Source organism: Macaca thibetana, chromosome 16 (assembly GCF_024542745.1).
Source record: "Macaca thibetana thibetana isolate TM-01 chromosome 16, ASM2454274v1, whole genome shotgun sequence".
Lineage (NCBI taxonomy): Eukaryota > Metazoa > Chordata > Mammalia > Primates > Cercopithecidae > Macaca > Macaca thibetana.
The window spans coordinates 47,516,462-47,532,457 of record NC_065593.1 but is presented as its reverse complement, the minus strand read 5'-3'; the positions used below and the strand labels follow the sequence as shown (position 1 = coordinate 47,532,457).

Here is a 15,996-nt window from a genome sequence, read left to right as displayed (position 1 = left end):
AAATTGATGGGACTTTTAGTTTAATTTTTTAAAGTAGTTCTTGTATAAATAGCAAATGATTCATTCTAATATTTCTGTAAAAAAAAAAAAAAAAATAACAAAAGAGTAAAGAAGGAATGTTGTCTGAATAGGATTTTTATTCTAACAGTGTTCTGAACTTATACAGTCCCATTTCCTTAAACCAAAGAAATTGCTAGCAGTAGTTAATGCCAAAAATGCATGCTTATGTTTTTTGGTTTTGTTTGAAGACTAGGTTAATTTATGTTTTTTCCTATCCCAGGCTCGAGCTGGAATCATTAGCACTGTAGAGGTTCTAAAAGTCATGGAGGCTTTTGTGAATGAGCCCAATTATACTGTATGGAGCGACCTGAGCTGTAACCTGGGGATTCTCTCAACTCTCTTGTCCCACACAGACTTCTATGAGGAAATCCAGGAGTTTGTGAAAGATGTCTTTTCACCTATAGGGGAGAGACTGGGCTGGGACCCCAAACCTGGAGAAGGTAATGCATATACTAAATGGAGAAAGAATTAGGCAGAAGTTGGTACTTTTTTATGTGGTTAACAATATAATTAATATCATCTTTATATCTACTGGATGTTACTATATATATTCAGCAAGCCAGAAATTAAGACTTGAGTCTTTTAAGTCTGCTGGTGAAGTTACATGGGTTACCAACATAGAAACAGTAGTGGTTATGTGTGTTTATTGCTAAATATAATTTGTGCACATGGTGGAAATAAAAGTCTTTTGCAGAATTCCAAAGGCCTATTTTTAGTCAAGAAAAGCTAAAGGGAATTTTAGGTTGTTTTATTTATTTATTTATTTTATTTTTTTGAGACGGAGTTTTGCTCTTGTTGCCTAGGCTGTAGTGCAATGATGCGATCTCGACTCACCGCAACCTCCGCTTCCTAGGTTCAAGTGATTCTCCTGCCTCAGTCTCCCAAGTAGCTGGGATTACAGGCATGCACCACCACGCTCGGCTACTTTTGTATTTTTAGTAGAGACGAGGTTTCACCATGTTGGTTAGGCTGGTCTCAAACCCCCGACCTCAGGTGATCTGCCTGCCTCCGCCTCCCAAGTTTTATTTATTATTACCGTAAATACCAGGCACCTTTATGTATAACTTGTAAAGGCGCTGAGAGACATAGGGGCCAGCTTTTTGAATTAAGGAAATTATTTGCTTTCTACATGTGTTCTCTGCTCTGTGGTTATTTCTGTAAGTATATATTTACTCTTTTTGCTCTCACTGAAATATTGGGAATGATTATTTAAAGGTTTTACATATCATTATTTTTTATCATCTGCTGATAACTAAAGGTGGTGTTTCCTCCTGATCAGTCTTGATCTGGAAGTCTTTTGTAATAAAAATAGTAGCAATACCTAGAGCTCTGTCTTTTTTTTTTTTTTTTTTTTTGAGCTAGAGTTTCGCTCTTGTCACTCAGGCTGGAACGCAATGGCGCCATCTTGGCTCACTGCAACCTCTGCCTCCTGGGTTCAAGCGATTCTCCTGCCTTAGCCTCCCGAGTAGCATACCACCACGCCTGGCTAATTTTTGTATTTTTAGTAGAGACGAGGTTTCATCGTGTTGGCCAGGCTGGTCTTGAACTCCGGACCTCAAGCGATCTGCTTGTCTCGGCTGCCAAAAGTGCTGTATTACAGGTGTGAGCCACTATACCTGGTCCCAGCTTCTATGTCTTTTCTTCATTGATTCAACAAATATTTATGTAGCTGGTAAATGCCATATACTATTCTAAGAGCTGGTGATACAGCAGCAACCCAAATATTGCCTTATATGGCTTACATTCTAATAGGAGACATAGCAAATAATTAAATGTATAAGATCTAGGTGGCAGGAAGTATCATTAAGAAAAATAAAGGTGTCAGATAATAAGGAGTGCTGGGCCACTGTTTTTTAGAAAGTGTTTGGGGAAACTGTCTCTAATAAGGTGATATTGAGCATAAACTGAGACATGAAGGACAGAGTTATGAGGATACCTAGAAGAAAAGTGGTTCAGACAGAGGAAACAGCAAGTACAAAGGCCTGAGATGGGAGCATGCTTAGGGTATTCGAGGAATAACAAGAAAGCTGCTGAGTTCAGGACAGGATTGAGTAGGAGAGGGCAATGGGAGACCTTTCTGATCCTATAGAACCTGTTGGCTACAGTGAGAAGTTTTTTGACTTTAACATTGAGTGATATGACATGCTAATTAGGGAGTTTTGGGCAGGGGAACTTGATTTGATTTACTCGGCTTTCTGAAGAACAGACTAAAAGAAGACGAGAGGAGGCAGGGAGACCATTCAGAAGGCTATTTTAGCAATCCATTTGAGATGCTGGTTGCAACTAGAACTTAAAGGTGGTAAAGTCTCTGTATATTTTGAAGGTGGAACTGAAACTGTTGGTGAAGGATGGACTGTGTGGTGGAAAGAAAGAGAAGTGTCATCAAATTCTGGCCTGCAGAACTGGAAGAATGAAGTTGCCGTGTATAGGGATAGGGAAGACTGCCGTAGAAACATTTTTTTCTTTTTTTTTTTTTGAGACAGAGTCTCGCTCTGTGCCCCAGGCTGGAGTGCAGTGGCTCGATCTCTGCTCACTGCAAGCTCCGCCTCCCGGGTTCACGCCATTCTCCTGCCTCAGCCTCCTGAGTAGCTGGACTACAGGCACCCGCCACCGCGCCCGGCTAATTTTTTGTATTTTTAGTAGAGATGGGGTTTCACTGTGTTCGCCAGGATGGTCTCGATCTCCTGACCTCGTGATCCGCCTGTCTCAGCCTCCCAAAGTGCTGGGATTACAGGTGTGAGCCACCGCGCCCGGCTTCATTTTTTTCTTTTAAAGATACAAAGTCTCGCTGTGTTGCCCAGGCTGGAGTGCAGTGGTGCGGTCATAGCTCACTGCAGCCTCAAACTACTGGGTTCAAGCTATTCTGCTGCCTCAGCCTCTTGAGTATTTGGGACTACAGGCATGCACCATACCCAGCTATGTTTTTTTTTTTTTTTTTTTTTTTGTAGCGATGGGATTTCACTGTGTTGCCTAGGCTGGTCTTGAACTCCTGGACTCCAGAAATTCTCCTGCCTCAGCATCCCAAAGTGCTGGGATTGCAGCCATGAGCCACTGTGCCTGGCATGGAAGCATATTTGGGTGTAAAAGGGAATCAAGGGCCAGGCGTGGTAGCTCACACCTGTAATCCCAGCACTTCGGGAGGCTGAGGGGAGTGGAACACCTGAAGTCAGGAGTTTGAGACAAGCCTGGCCAACATGGTGAAACCCCATCTCTACTGAAAATACAAAATTAACTGGGCGTGGTGGCTCACGCCTGTAGTCTAGCTACTCAGGAGGCTGAGACAGGAGAATTGCTTGAGTCCTGGAGTTCAAGCCCAGCATGGGCAACCTCATGTCTTTAAAAACCAAAACAAAACTGGGTGAGATCAACCAGTGACTGAGTATAAGTGGAAAAAAAGAGGTCTGAGTTCAGGATTTAGAGATTGTGTAGAAGAGGAAGAATCAGCAAAAGAGACAGACTGGCCAGTAAGGTAGAAGTAGGAGAGCCAGGAGAGAGAAGGGGTATCCCAGAATTTAAATAAACAGTAGATGAAAAGAAACAGTAGATGAAGGCAGAGGGAATGTGATCAGCTGTGTCAGATGCTACTACACTAAATCAAATAGAATGATGAAGCCTAATTCAATATTACATTTAACAATTTTTGTGTAGTAGTGGGGAACAATAATGAATTCTCCACTTTTGCAGCAGGTTCTTTAGAATGGAAGGAGAGGAAATGGAGACAACACACTTAGACAACTTTTTAAAGGAGTTTTGCTGAGAAGATCAGAGAAAAGGGGTAGGCGAGAGAGAGGTGGGGTAAAGGAAGGAATTTTTAAGTTGGGAGATTTTATACTACATTTTTCTGCAACTATTTGAACATAATGCAGTGGTAATGGAAAAATTCATGTTGTGAGAGAGAGGGGTTATTGCTGTAGTGATAGCTGAATAATCAAGAGGAGTTGAGATCCAGTGCTGAAGTTAAGGAGTTGGTTTTAGATAGGAGCACAGATGAATAGTGACAAGATAGGAGTACATGGACACAGATGCAGGTAAATTAATGGGTGTTGCACTTTTCTTTCATGATGATAATGTGACACTTTTTGACTTCAAAACCATCTTTACAATATAGGGAGAATGCCTTCAATTTCCTAGCTGCCAGAATTATAAATTACTTCTTGTAAGAATCATCACAATAATGTGTAGTTATCTATTGATCTCTGATGGTTTTCTTAAAATTATTTTTGGTTAAATTATGATTTAAATATAGCAAAATGCATAATCTAAATGTTACAGTTCCGTGACTTTCGGCAAACACATACCACATTTCTATCCCCCAGAAAGCTGCTTGAGGCTCCTTCCTAATTGGTCCCTACTACTTGAGCCTCCCCTGCCCACCCCACACAGGCACATGCCATTCTGATTTCTTTCACCTACATTAATATTTATCTCTTCTATTTTATATACATAGAATCATATAATGTGTGTTCTGTTCTTAAACCTACCTCTCTCACTCAGCATAATGTTTCTGAGATATATCCAAGTTGTTCATTGCTTTTTATTGCTAAGTAGTATTTCATCATATGAATATACTACATTTTATTTATCCATTGTACCGCTGCAATTCATCAGATTTGTGTGTCGTTAACTGTTGTTTTTTTTTTCTCAATCATTTATTGCCTGGGTGTTAACTTTTTTTGAGATATAATTCACATACCATAAAATTCACCCTTTTAAAGTATACAATTCAGTATTTGTTAGTATGTTCACAAGATTGTGCAACTATCACCTCCATATTTCCAGAACAATTTCTTCACCTTCCCCACTCTCAGTCCCTCCCCCTCCACCAAAAAAAAGCCTTGTATCCACCGGCAGTCACTCTCCATTTCCTGGCAAACACAAATTTACTTTATATTTCATGGGTTTACCTATTCTGAACATTTCATATAGATAGAATCATAAAATACTTGGCCTTTTATATCTGCTTCTTTCACTTAGCATAATATTTTCAAGGTTCATCTGTGTTGTAGCATGTATCAGTCCTTCATTCCTTTTTTTTTTTTTTTTTTTTTTTGTAAGGGAGTCTTGCTTTGTTGCCAGGCTGGAGTGCAGTGGTGCGATCTCGGCTCACTGCAACCTCCGCTTCCCAGGTTTAAGCAATTCTTCTGCCTCAGCCTCCCCAGTAGCTGGGACTACAGGTGTGCACCACCACACCCAGCTAATTTTTGTATTATTAGTAGAGATGGGGTTTCACCATGTTGGCCAGGATGGTCTCTATCTCTTGACCTCGTTATCTGCCTGCGTTGGCCCCCCAAAGTGCTGGGATTACAGGTGTGAGCCACCATGCCCAGACCTTTCATTCTTTTTTTTTTTTCAGAGACAGAGTCTCGCTCTATTGCCCAGGCTGGAGTGCAGTGGCGCGATCTCGGCTCACTGCAACCTCCACTTCCTGGGCTCAAGAGATTCTCCTGCCTTAGGCTCCCGAGTAGCTGGGATTGCGGGCTTGCATCACCACGCCTAGCTAATTTTTGTATTTTAAGTAGAGACGGGGTTTCACCATGTTGGCCAGGCTGGTCTTGAACTCCTGACCTCAGGTGATCCGCCCGCTTTAGCCTCCCAAAGTGCTGGGATTACAGGCGGGAGCCACCACATCCAGCCTCTTTCATTCCTTTTTACAAATGAACAATATTCCACTGTGTAGATACATAGCACATTTTATTTATCCACTAACTGATGGACATTTGGACTGGTTCCACTTTTCGGCTATTATGAATTCTATTCACATTTGTATACAAGTTTTTGTGTAGACGTATGCTTTCATTTATTTTCGATATATATCTAAGAGCAAAATTGCTGAGTCATATGATGACTGTTTTGTTTTGTTTTGTTTTGTTTTTGAGACGGAGTCTCACTCTGTCTCCAGGCTGGAGTGCTGTGGGCATGATTTCAGCTCAGTGCAACCTCCACCTCCCGGGTTCAAGTGATTCCCCTGCCTCAGCCTTCCGAGTAGCTGGGACTACAGGTCCGTGCCACTACACCTAATTTTTTGTATTTTAGTAGAGACGGGGTTTCACCATGTTGGTCAGGATGGTCTCGATCTCCTGACTTCATGTTCCACCTGCCTTGGCCTCCTAAAGTGCTAAGATTACAGGCGTGAGCCACCACTCGTCTTTCCTTTTGTTTTTTTTTAAGAGACGATCGGCTGGGTGGCAGTGACTCACGCCTGTAATCCCAACACTTTGGGAGGCCAACTTGGGTGGATCACCTGAGGTCAGGAGTTCGAGACCAGCCTGGCCAACATGGCAAAACCCTGTCTCTACTAAAAATGCAAAAAATTAGCCAGGCGTGGTGGCACACCCCTGTATTCCCAGCTACTCGGGAGACTGAGCTGGAGAATTGCTTGAACCTGGGAGGTGGAGGCTGCAGTGAGCTGAGATCATGCCACTGCACTCCAGCTTGGGCAACAGAGCGAGACTGCATCTCAAAAAAAAAGAAAAAAGAGACAAGGTCTTGCTCTGTGCCCAGGCTGGAGTACAGTAGTGTGATCATAGCTCACTGCAGCTTCAACCTCCTTGCAGCCTCAGCCTCCTGGAGTCAAGCGATCCTCCCTCCCCAGCCTCCTGTGTAACTAGGCCTACAGACACATGCCACCATGCTTGGTTAATTATTAAGTTTTTTGTAGAAACGGTCTTGCTGTGTTGCTCAGGCTGGTCTTGAACTCCTAGGCTCAAGTGATCCTCTTGCCTTGGCATCCAGAAATGCTCAGATTATAGGCATGAGCTACTGTGCCTGACCATAACTGTATGTTTAACCTTTTGAGGGACTGCCAGACTGATTTTCTAAGTGGCTATACCATATTGTGTTCCCACCAGCAGTGTTTGAGGGTTCCAATTTCTCCACATCCTTGCCAAAACTTGGTATTATCTTTTTTATTATAGCCATCATAGTGGGTATGAATTGGTATCTCATTGTGGTTTTGATTTGCATTTTCCTAACGACTAATGATGTTAAACATCTTTTTATGTGCTTATTGGCTATTTGTGTGTCTTGGAGGAATGGACCCATCAGATTTTCATTTTTAAAATCTAAGATTTCAATTTATTATACATAGAACATACTAGTACCATATGTGATCTTTCTTTGAACCTTAGGTCAAAACTACATGATGTAAGCCTGTCCTTTTCACACATAATCCTTAGCAGAGTAGTTAACTAGACTGAGTAAACATTTAGTAAATTCAGATAGTTGGCATTTGTGACTGCAGAGAAAGTCAGCAACTTTATTTGCTTGTCTAGTCTGTTTAGCATATCACTCTTATGATTTGATAAACGTAAAACAAGTATTCTCTCAGGTATTAAGTTAATTGAGTGTGTTTGTTCAAGACCATAGAGTTGGTATAGCACAATTATAAGATATCCAGATGACAAATTTATAAAAATAGGCTTTTTAAGTAGTCTTATGTTTCTTTTACCTCTCAAATCAGGTCATCTAGATGCACTCCTGAGGGGCTTGGTTCTGGGAAAACTAGGAAAAGCAGGACATAAAGCAACGTTAGAAGAAGCCCGTCGTCGGTTTAGGGACCATGTGGAAGGAAAACAGATTCTCTCCGCTGATCTGAGGAGTCCTGTAGGTTTTCATGATAAATTCCCTTAACTTATAGGTAACTACATCATTTTGTGAAGCATGGAACTTTTTTTTTTTTTTTTTGAGATGGAGTCTTGCTCTGTCGCCCAGGCTGGAGTGCAGTGGCTACTTGGCTCACTGCAGCCTCTGTCCCCTCAGTTCCAGTGATTCTTTTGCCTCAGCCTCCTGGCTAATTGGGATTATAGGCACCTGCCACCACGGCCGGCTAATTTTTGTATTTTCACTAGAGACAGGGTTTCACCATGTTGGCCAGGCTGGTCTCGAACTCCTGACCTCAGGTGATCCACCTGCCTTGGCCTCCCAAAGTGCTGGGATTACAGGTGTGAGCCACCATGCCCGGCTTGGAACTTTTTTTAAGTGCCAAAATTGACCTAAGAACTGACCCACAAACCACATCTAACTCTATTTTAATATATACCATTTAAGTGGTTTATAGCCATCTTCTTATTTGTTTAAAGTTTCTCAGTCAGCATTGCAGTGCTGAAATGTGATTAGCTGTGCACATACCCATGATAGCTGCTGTGCTCTGCTGGTACAACATGCCATTTACCTTTGTGGTTGCTGACAGGCACTGCTAGCTCCTTAACTACAGTTCGTGTGTAATATCCACATTTATAATATTTACTTTTTTTTTTTTGAGACGGATTCTCACTCTGTTACCCAGGCTGGAGTGCAGTGGCACGATCTCGGCTCACTGCAGCCTCCACCTCCTGGGTTCAAGCAGTTCTCCCTGCCTCAGCCTCCTGAGTACCTGGGAGTACAGGCGCCTGCTACCATGCCCAGCTGATTTTTGTATTTTTAGTATAGACAGGGTTTCGCCATGTTGGCCAGGCTGTCCTCGAACTGCTGACCTCAGGTGATCCGCCTGCCTCGGCCTCCCAAAGTGCAGGGATTACAGGCGCGAGTCACCGCAGCCGGCCAACATTTACAATATTGTTTACTGGCTTTCTGTCTTTTCTTAGTATTAGAATACTTGAAACAAGGTATATTTAATCAAATGAATTATTTTTTGTCCCTGTATTCTCTTGTAGGTCTATCTGACTGTTTTAAAGCATGGTGATGGCACTACTTTAGACATTATGTTAAAAGTAAGTATATTTGAGAAGACTCCCATTTCCTGCTTTTGAACTTGGATAGACACACAGTACACCTCTAAATGGTTTAAAAAAAAAAAAAAAAAGTCCTAGAAAAGAAAAATGCATATTGTAGACATGCAAGTATTTTTTTTTTTTTTTTTTTTTTTGAGACAGAGTCTTGCTCTGTCACCCAGGCTGGAGTGCAGTGGCCGGATCTCAGCTCACTGCAAGCTCCTCCTCTCGGGTTCACGCCATTCTCCTGCCTCAGCCTCCCGAGTAGCTGGGACTACAGGCACCCGCCACTTCGCCCGGCTAGTTTTTTTTTGTATTTTTTAGTAGAGACGGGGTTTCACCGTGTTAGCCAGGATGGTCTCGATCTCCTGACCTCGTGATCCGCCCGTCTCGGCCTCCCAAAGTGCTGGGATTACAGGCTTGAGCCACCGCGCCCGGCCATGCAAGTATTTTAAAACTGAGAGAATTATATGTCTATATATGTTATTATATCAGTATTATCAGTATGATGCCAAAGACATCTTACTTTTCCCTACCTTTTTTACTCACTTTATACATCTGAAATTTTTTTTTTTTTTTTTTGAGACAGGGTCTCACTCTGTCACCTAGGCTAAAGTGACATAATCATGGATCACTGCAGCATCAGCCTTCCAGGCTCAAGTGATCCTCCTGCCTCAGCCTTCCAAGTAGCTGGAACTATAGGAGTGTGATAACCACACCCAGCTAATTTTTGTGTTTTTTGTAGAGACAAGGTTTCACCATGCCCAGGCTGGTCTTAAACTCCTGGGGTCAAGTGATACACCCACCTCAGCCTCCCAAAGTGCTGGGATTACAGGCATGAGCTACTGTGCCCAGCTGAAATTTTAACACTGAAATAATGTTCGTTTTGATTAACAAGTCACTTTCTTTAAATTTTATCTTCAGTGTAAACTTGGGGTTCTGCCCGTTGTAAGCAAAAGGCTTGTTTCTGTGCTTAGGTTCTGTGCTTAGGAGGTTTGTTTTTGTGCTTAGAAAAGGGATAGACAGATGATGATCGAGTGTCTCAAGCATTTGAGCTATGCCGGGGTCCTTTATTAATAGACAAGAAATTAATTCACCTGCCTTCATAGCCTCTCTAGTTTTCCCAGGGTAGTTAGCATATAATTAAACTCTGACTTAGACAAAATATAGATAAAACTTTCCATATCCTCATAATGGCAGCAATCTGTTTGAAACTTTGAATCAACAGTAGTACTGTGAAGCAAATGCTATCTCCAGTCCCTATCCATAGTTACCGGTCTATAAGGAAATGGCTTGAGTGTACTGGCTACATGAGAAGTGGAGGTAGCTGAATCTACTTTTTAATCATTAAATAAAATGTGCACAACGTGCCTAAAAACCCATTTGTTAAAAGATCCATGCTTAGGACAGGAGTGGGATGTGCTTTACTATCTCTACCTTTCATGGATTAACAACACTCTTCTGACTTCAAGGGAGTTCATGATAATCAGCTTCATTGTAGAAATAGCTCTAATGATCATAATTGCAGATCTAAATTCTGATATTTTGGTTTTAAACAAATCCTCTGAAAAATGATTAGGATGTCTGAAAAGATAAACTTTAAGAAACTGTGCCTCAAAATGTACTGCTTTACCCATGTTGTAATAGGTTTACTTTCTTTTTTTTGAGACGGAGTCTTACTTTGTTGCCCAGGCTGGAGTGTAGTGGCATGGTCTCGGCTCACTTCAACCTCTGCCTCCTGGGTTCACGTGATTCTCCTGCCTCAGCCTCCCGAGTAGCTGGGACTACAGGCACCTGCCACCACACCCAGCTAATTTCTGTATTTTTAGTAGAGACAGGGTTTCACCATATTGACCAGGCTAGCCTCGAACTCCTGACCTTGTGATCCGCCCACCTCAGCCTCCCAAAGTGCTAGGATTATAGGCGTGAGCCACCATGCCTGGCCTACTTTCTAAGAATATAAGAGTTATATTTGGGAGAGCTGGACATGGTGGCATGCACCTGTAGTTCCAGCTTCTCAGGAGGCCGAGGCAGGAGGAGCTCTTGAGCCCAGGAGTTCAAGCCTGCAGTGAGCTATGACTGCACTACTGAACTCCATCCCGGGTGACAGAGCAAGACCCTGTCTAAAAAAAGACCCTAAAAAAAATAAAGTTTGGGTTTACCTTCCACCTGACCATTAGGTCCCTTCTCAGTCTTAATATTCTGTGAACCTGTGTACTATAAATTATATGTATGAAATGGGATATTTGATATTTTTTTCATCTATTCCACGATGATATGGAAAAAAATAGGGGTTCTGAAAATTTCATGGCAGATACTTTGACATTTTCATGTCATGGCACTTTCAAGATTTTCCACGAGTATGTGTATTTATTAAGAGTTTGCATTTATTTAACACAAGGGAGTTCACGATAATCAGCTTCACTATGGAAATAGCTCTAATGAAGGCTGAATCATGGTTCTTCAAGAAGCCATTTGGTAAGAGATGAGGAGGGTTGTCTTATGATGGTAATTTAGGAATAATGTGGCAGGGTTAAAAAACATTAATTCAAAGTATATTTGAAATATGGTGTTAGAGTGCCATCTAGTGGACTCGAATAACAGGTTCTCTTTGGAGGATGCTTCCTGAAAGCCAGAGGTTCAGACCTTGAATATTGGAGCTGAAAAGGGCTTTAGAAATTATCTCTCCACCCACATCATTTTACACATGGGGAAACTGAGACCCAGAGGGATTAAGGACTTAGTCAAGATCACACAGCTAGAGGCTAAACTGGGAGTAGAATCCAGATCTCCCAAGGTCCTTTCTGTTTTACTGCACTGCTTCTCAAGAGTCGAAAGGGGCCAGGCTTGGTGTGGTTCATGCCTGTAATCCCAGCACTTTGGGAGGCTGAGATGGGAGGATCACTTGGGGCCAGGGGTTCGAGACCAGCCTGGGCAACATGGAGAAACTCCGGCTCTACTAAAAATAGAAAAATTAGCTAGGTGTGGTTGTAGTGAGCTTACACCATTGCACTCCAGCGTGGGCAACAGAGCGAGACTCCATCTCAAAAAAAAAAAAAAAAAAAAAACAGCGAGAGAGAGAGAGACCAGCCTGGTCAACATGGCGAGACCCCATCTCTAGTTCTTATAAAATTGTTTATTGGGGGAAAAAAAAGTGTCCAAAGGAAAGGAAGAAGAAACTGAGAGCTTTGATGAGGTCTCCAGACACGACACTCTGGTCAGTGTTAAATCTTAAGGGGTAGAAAAGATCAAAAGAGTCTAAATTGTCTTGGAGACATAGCTCTTATACATTTATAGTTCTAATTTTTAAGAATTATAACATTTTGTTTCTGATTATGAAAAAAATATTTTATATATTTACTATGGAAGATTTAGAGACTAGAAAAGTGTAAAGAGGAAAATAAAACTTACCTGTAATTTAAAAAGCAGGTAGCAAAAACAGCATGTATAACATGCTCTCATTCCAGATTTGATAATGTACATATAGTAGTAATTTTATTTTTTTCTTTATGCTTCTCTGTCTTTCAGATATTCTGCATTCAGTATGTGCTGCTTTTGCAGTTAAAAAGTGTGAAGATGCATAATCCCACTGATCAGAAACCATCATTAATTAATACTACCATTTTGATGTATTTCCAGGGGTTCTCCCCCACCCCTTTTTTTTGGAAACACAGTCTTGCTCTGATGTCCAGACTGGAGTGCAGTGGTACAATACGGGCTCACTGCAACCTCCACCTCAGCATTCCAAAGTGTTAGGATTACAGGCGTGAACCACTGTGCCCAGCCATATATATATATATATATATTTTTTTAAATTTAGGATCATTCTCCTTTATCTACTTTCTTACATATACTTAAATATAAGAACATGTTTGTATCATGAGATATTCTTAAAATATAACTTTAAATAATGCATTTTTATAAGTACTTACAGTATTCATTTTCAGTTTTTCACTATTATAAATTAATTTGATGAACTGGTATAAGATTACTAATGATTAGTTTGTTCTTTTAACACAGAACATTAGCCAGATATCAATAATATAAAGAATTTTTGGCTGTGATAGATTTTACCTCTTAGATCTTGATGTTAAACTAGTCTGAACTAATGACAGGCTGTTCATCTGGTGAGCATTTACATCTAGTGATTTACTTAGTGTAACAACAGATGACAAATTTAGTGCCAAAGCATCATTTTTTTTCTCTTTTTTTTTGAGACAGAGTCTCACGCTCTTGCCCAGGCTGGAGTGCAGTGGCACGATTTCGGCTCACTGCAACTTCCCAGGTTCAAGCAATTCTCCCGCCTTGGCCTCCCGAGTAGCTGGGATTACAGGTGGGCACCACCACACCCAGCTAATTTTTTTTTGTATTTTTAGTAGAAATGGGGTTTCACCATGTTGGCCAGGCTGATCTCGAACTCTTGACCTGAGGTGATCCACCCGCCTCGGCCTCCCAAAGTGCTGGGATTATAGGTGTGAGCCACTGCACCCAGCCCAAAGTATTCTCTTGAAAAGTATTCTCTTTTGTTAATGTAATGTTCTGCCATTCTTACCTAGTGAGAATATAGAACCTAAGTTTTACCTTATTGGGGAAGAAGCTCATGTAATTATATACAGAACATCCAAGGGAGAGTTAACTATTCCAATCTTTATCTTTTTTCCTGTAGCTTCATAAACAAGCAGATATGCAAGAAGAGAAAAACCGAATCGAAAGAGTCCTTGGCGCTACTCTTTTGCCTGACCTGATTCAAAAAGTCCTCACGTTTGCACTTTCAGTAAGTTATAGTGAAAACTGCATTTAGAGTGAATCATTAGCCATCTGTGACAAGTGTCTCTGATTCAGCTCTGATCCTCTTGAGCTGCCTTAACCCTAACTAAAGCTTCCTTTTCCAGATCAACTGGCTTGAGTTTTTGTTACTGACTTCTGTTTTTCTCCCACTAGTGGCGAGAATCAGAATTCTCCAGAATGGAAACTGTGAGGACAGGGATTCTTGAAAACTGGGAAACTGGCTTATGCCTTTGCTTACTTTGTGTCTCTTCCTTTCTTAAACCTATAGGCTCCTAAGCAAGTATCTGTTGAGCAGTCTGTCTGTCTGAACCTGTCTCAGTACCTCATTCTTATTTTGGTTGATCTTTAGGTTAAACATTATCCTCTTTGCTGAGAACTTCTGGTGCCAGTTATTCCTAAAACAAGGAATAAGTGTCTTCAGTGTGATTACTTCAGTGTCAACAGTATGTTGCACTTTCTGGTACCAGAATATGTTTTTGGTACACTAGACTTTTAGCTCTTTCTTTTTTTAGGAAGAGGTACGTCCACAGGACACTGTATCGGTAATTGGTGGAGTAGCTGGAGGCAGCAAGCATGGAAGGAAAGCTGCTTGGAAATTCATAAAGGACAATTGGGAAGAACTTTATAACCGATACCAGGGAGGATTCTTAATATCCAGACTAATAAAGGTATGTGAAAAATTTTGAGTAGCTTGCTAATCATGGATATTATTGAGTGACATCCATGATTCACTACACCCATACATTGTGGTCTTTGCTCTTTAAAAGTTTCCTATGGCCAGGCACAGTGGCTCACGCCTGTAATCCCAGCACTTTGGGAGGCCAAGGTGGATGGATCACCTGAGGTCGGGAGTTCGAGACCAGCCTGGCCAACATGGTGAAACCCTGTCCCTACTAAAAATACAAAAATTAGCCGAGCGTGGTGGCATGCGCCTGTAATCCCAGCTGCTTGGGAGGCTGAGGCAGGAAAATTGCTTGAACCTGGTAGGTGGAGGTTGTGGTGAGATGAGGCTATTGCACTCCAGCCTGGGCAATGAGTGTGAAACTCCGTCTCAAAAAAAAAAAAAAGAGTTTCCTTAAATAGTTACTGGCTTTATTTAAGGACTTCTCCATCTCCCATCACACATCCTTTATAACAGACTGAAGTTGGCAGAGAACATAATGATTTGTTTTTAGGGTAAATGGAAGTTTGTTCCCAGCCTCTTTTAGTTTCACTTACTATTTAAAACCATTGTTTTACAGCTATCAGTTGAGGGATTTGCAGTTGATAAAATGGCTGGAGAGGTTAAGGTAAGGAAAACACTGTTTACTCTTCACTTTTCAATCTAGTAAGTAAAAACAATAACCTGATTGTAATTATAGTGTTGGGATAATGTACTGTAGCATCTCTGTGTTTTTGTTTAGAGAAAGACATCATGCAGGGCCGTAAGAATTTCCTAAAAATGGCTGGGCATGGTAGCTCACACCTGTAATCTCAGCACTTTGGGAGGCCGAGGTGGGTGGATCACCTGAGGTCAGGAGTTGAAGACCAGCCTGGGCAACATGGTGAAACTCCAAATTAGCTGGACACAGTGGTGCATACCTGTAATCCCAGCTACTCAGGAGGCTGAGGCAGGAGAATCACTTGAGCCCGGGAGGCAGAGGTTGCAGTGAGCTGAGATCATGCCGTTACACTCCAGCCTGGGTGACAGTGAGACTCTGTCTCAAAAAGAAAAAAAAAAATTTTCCTAAAAATGATGGAAAGCCTTCAGATGGTTTATAAACAAGGCAGTGACTTGATCTGATTTGTGTTATAAAAATTTCAGTCTGGCTGCAATGTAGATAATAGTTTGGAATGAGGAAGAGAAGATGTTGGGAAGCTAACTCTCCCAGCAAGAATGATAGAATAGCTTACAGTAGGGTCGTGGCAGTAGTGGAGGAGACAGAGTAATGAAGGAGATTCAGGGGCTTGAATTTGTTAACCATTAGTTCAACAATATTTATTGATTGGCTTCTCTGTTGTGAGCATAAAATGAGCCAGGATAATCCCCAGGTTTCTGGTGTGTAAATGTTGGTACTACTTACTGAGATGGAAGGGAAAAAGACTTGAGGCCCTGAGAACTGAACCATTTTTAGGAGTCTTGGAACAGTAGCAATTGTCATCTCTGTAAATAGGGTTATTGATTTCTAAAAGGTCTATGTTTAATCAGATGGATTAGTCATTCTGTCTTTCACTCCTGTGGTGACTAATTCAAAGGAAAAGCCCCATCATTTTGCCAGTTGGTGTTTAAGAGTTGCTTTGTTTTCTGTGAAACCATTAGAAAAGTTTATTCAACTTTTAATCATTAAGCATTGTGATAAATTATAAACTTAGAAATTGTTTTACTGTATTAAAAATGTTGGATTCCTATAATTCTAGCATTTTGGGAGGGTGAGGTGGGAGGACTGCTTGAGCTCAAGAG

General features: G+C 41.4%; 2 protein-coding genes across 7 annotated transcripts in view; one reads left to right on the top strand and one right to left on the bottom strand.

Moving 5' to 3' along the window:
• The window catches only part of MRPL45 (mitochondrial ribosomal protein L45), a 390,432-nt gene that overhangs the window by 152,010 nt on the left and 222,426 nt on the right, over nt 1-15,996 (bottom strand). The gene's annotated exons all lie outside the window — the stretch shown is intronic.
• Nucleotides 1-15,996, top strand: part of NPEPPS (aminopeptidase puromycin sensitive) — a 109,134-nt gene that overhangs the window by 90,852 nt on the left and 2,286 nt on the right. For 4 of the 6 annotated variants that reach the window (XM_050762593.1, XM_050762591.1, XM_050762590.1 and 1 more), the window contains 6 exons: nt 281-500; nt 7,520-7,662; nt 8,712-8,768; nt 13,435-13,542; nt 14,069-14,224; nt 14,798-14,845. In XM_050762593.1, the coding sequence (XP_050618550.1) occupies nt 281-500; nt 7,520-7,662; nt 8,712-8,768; nt 13,435-13,542; nt 14,069-14,224; nt 14,798-14,845 (732 nt within the window). Of the gene's footprint in view, nt 1-280; nt 501-7,519; nt 7,663-8,711; nt 8,769-12,296; nt 13,102-13,434; nt 13,543-14,068; nt 14,225-14,337; nt 14,433-14,797; nt 14,846-15,996 lie in introns of those variants that run through there. The other 2 variants (XM_050762594.1, XR_007720101.1) reach the window with 2 other exon arrangements.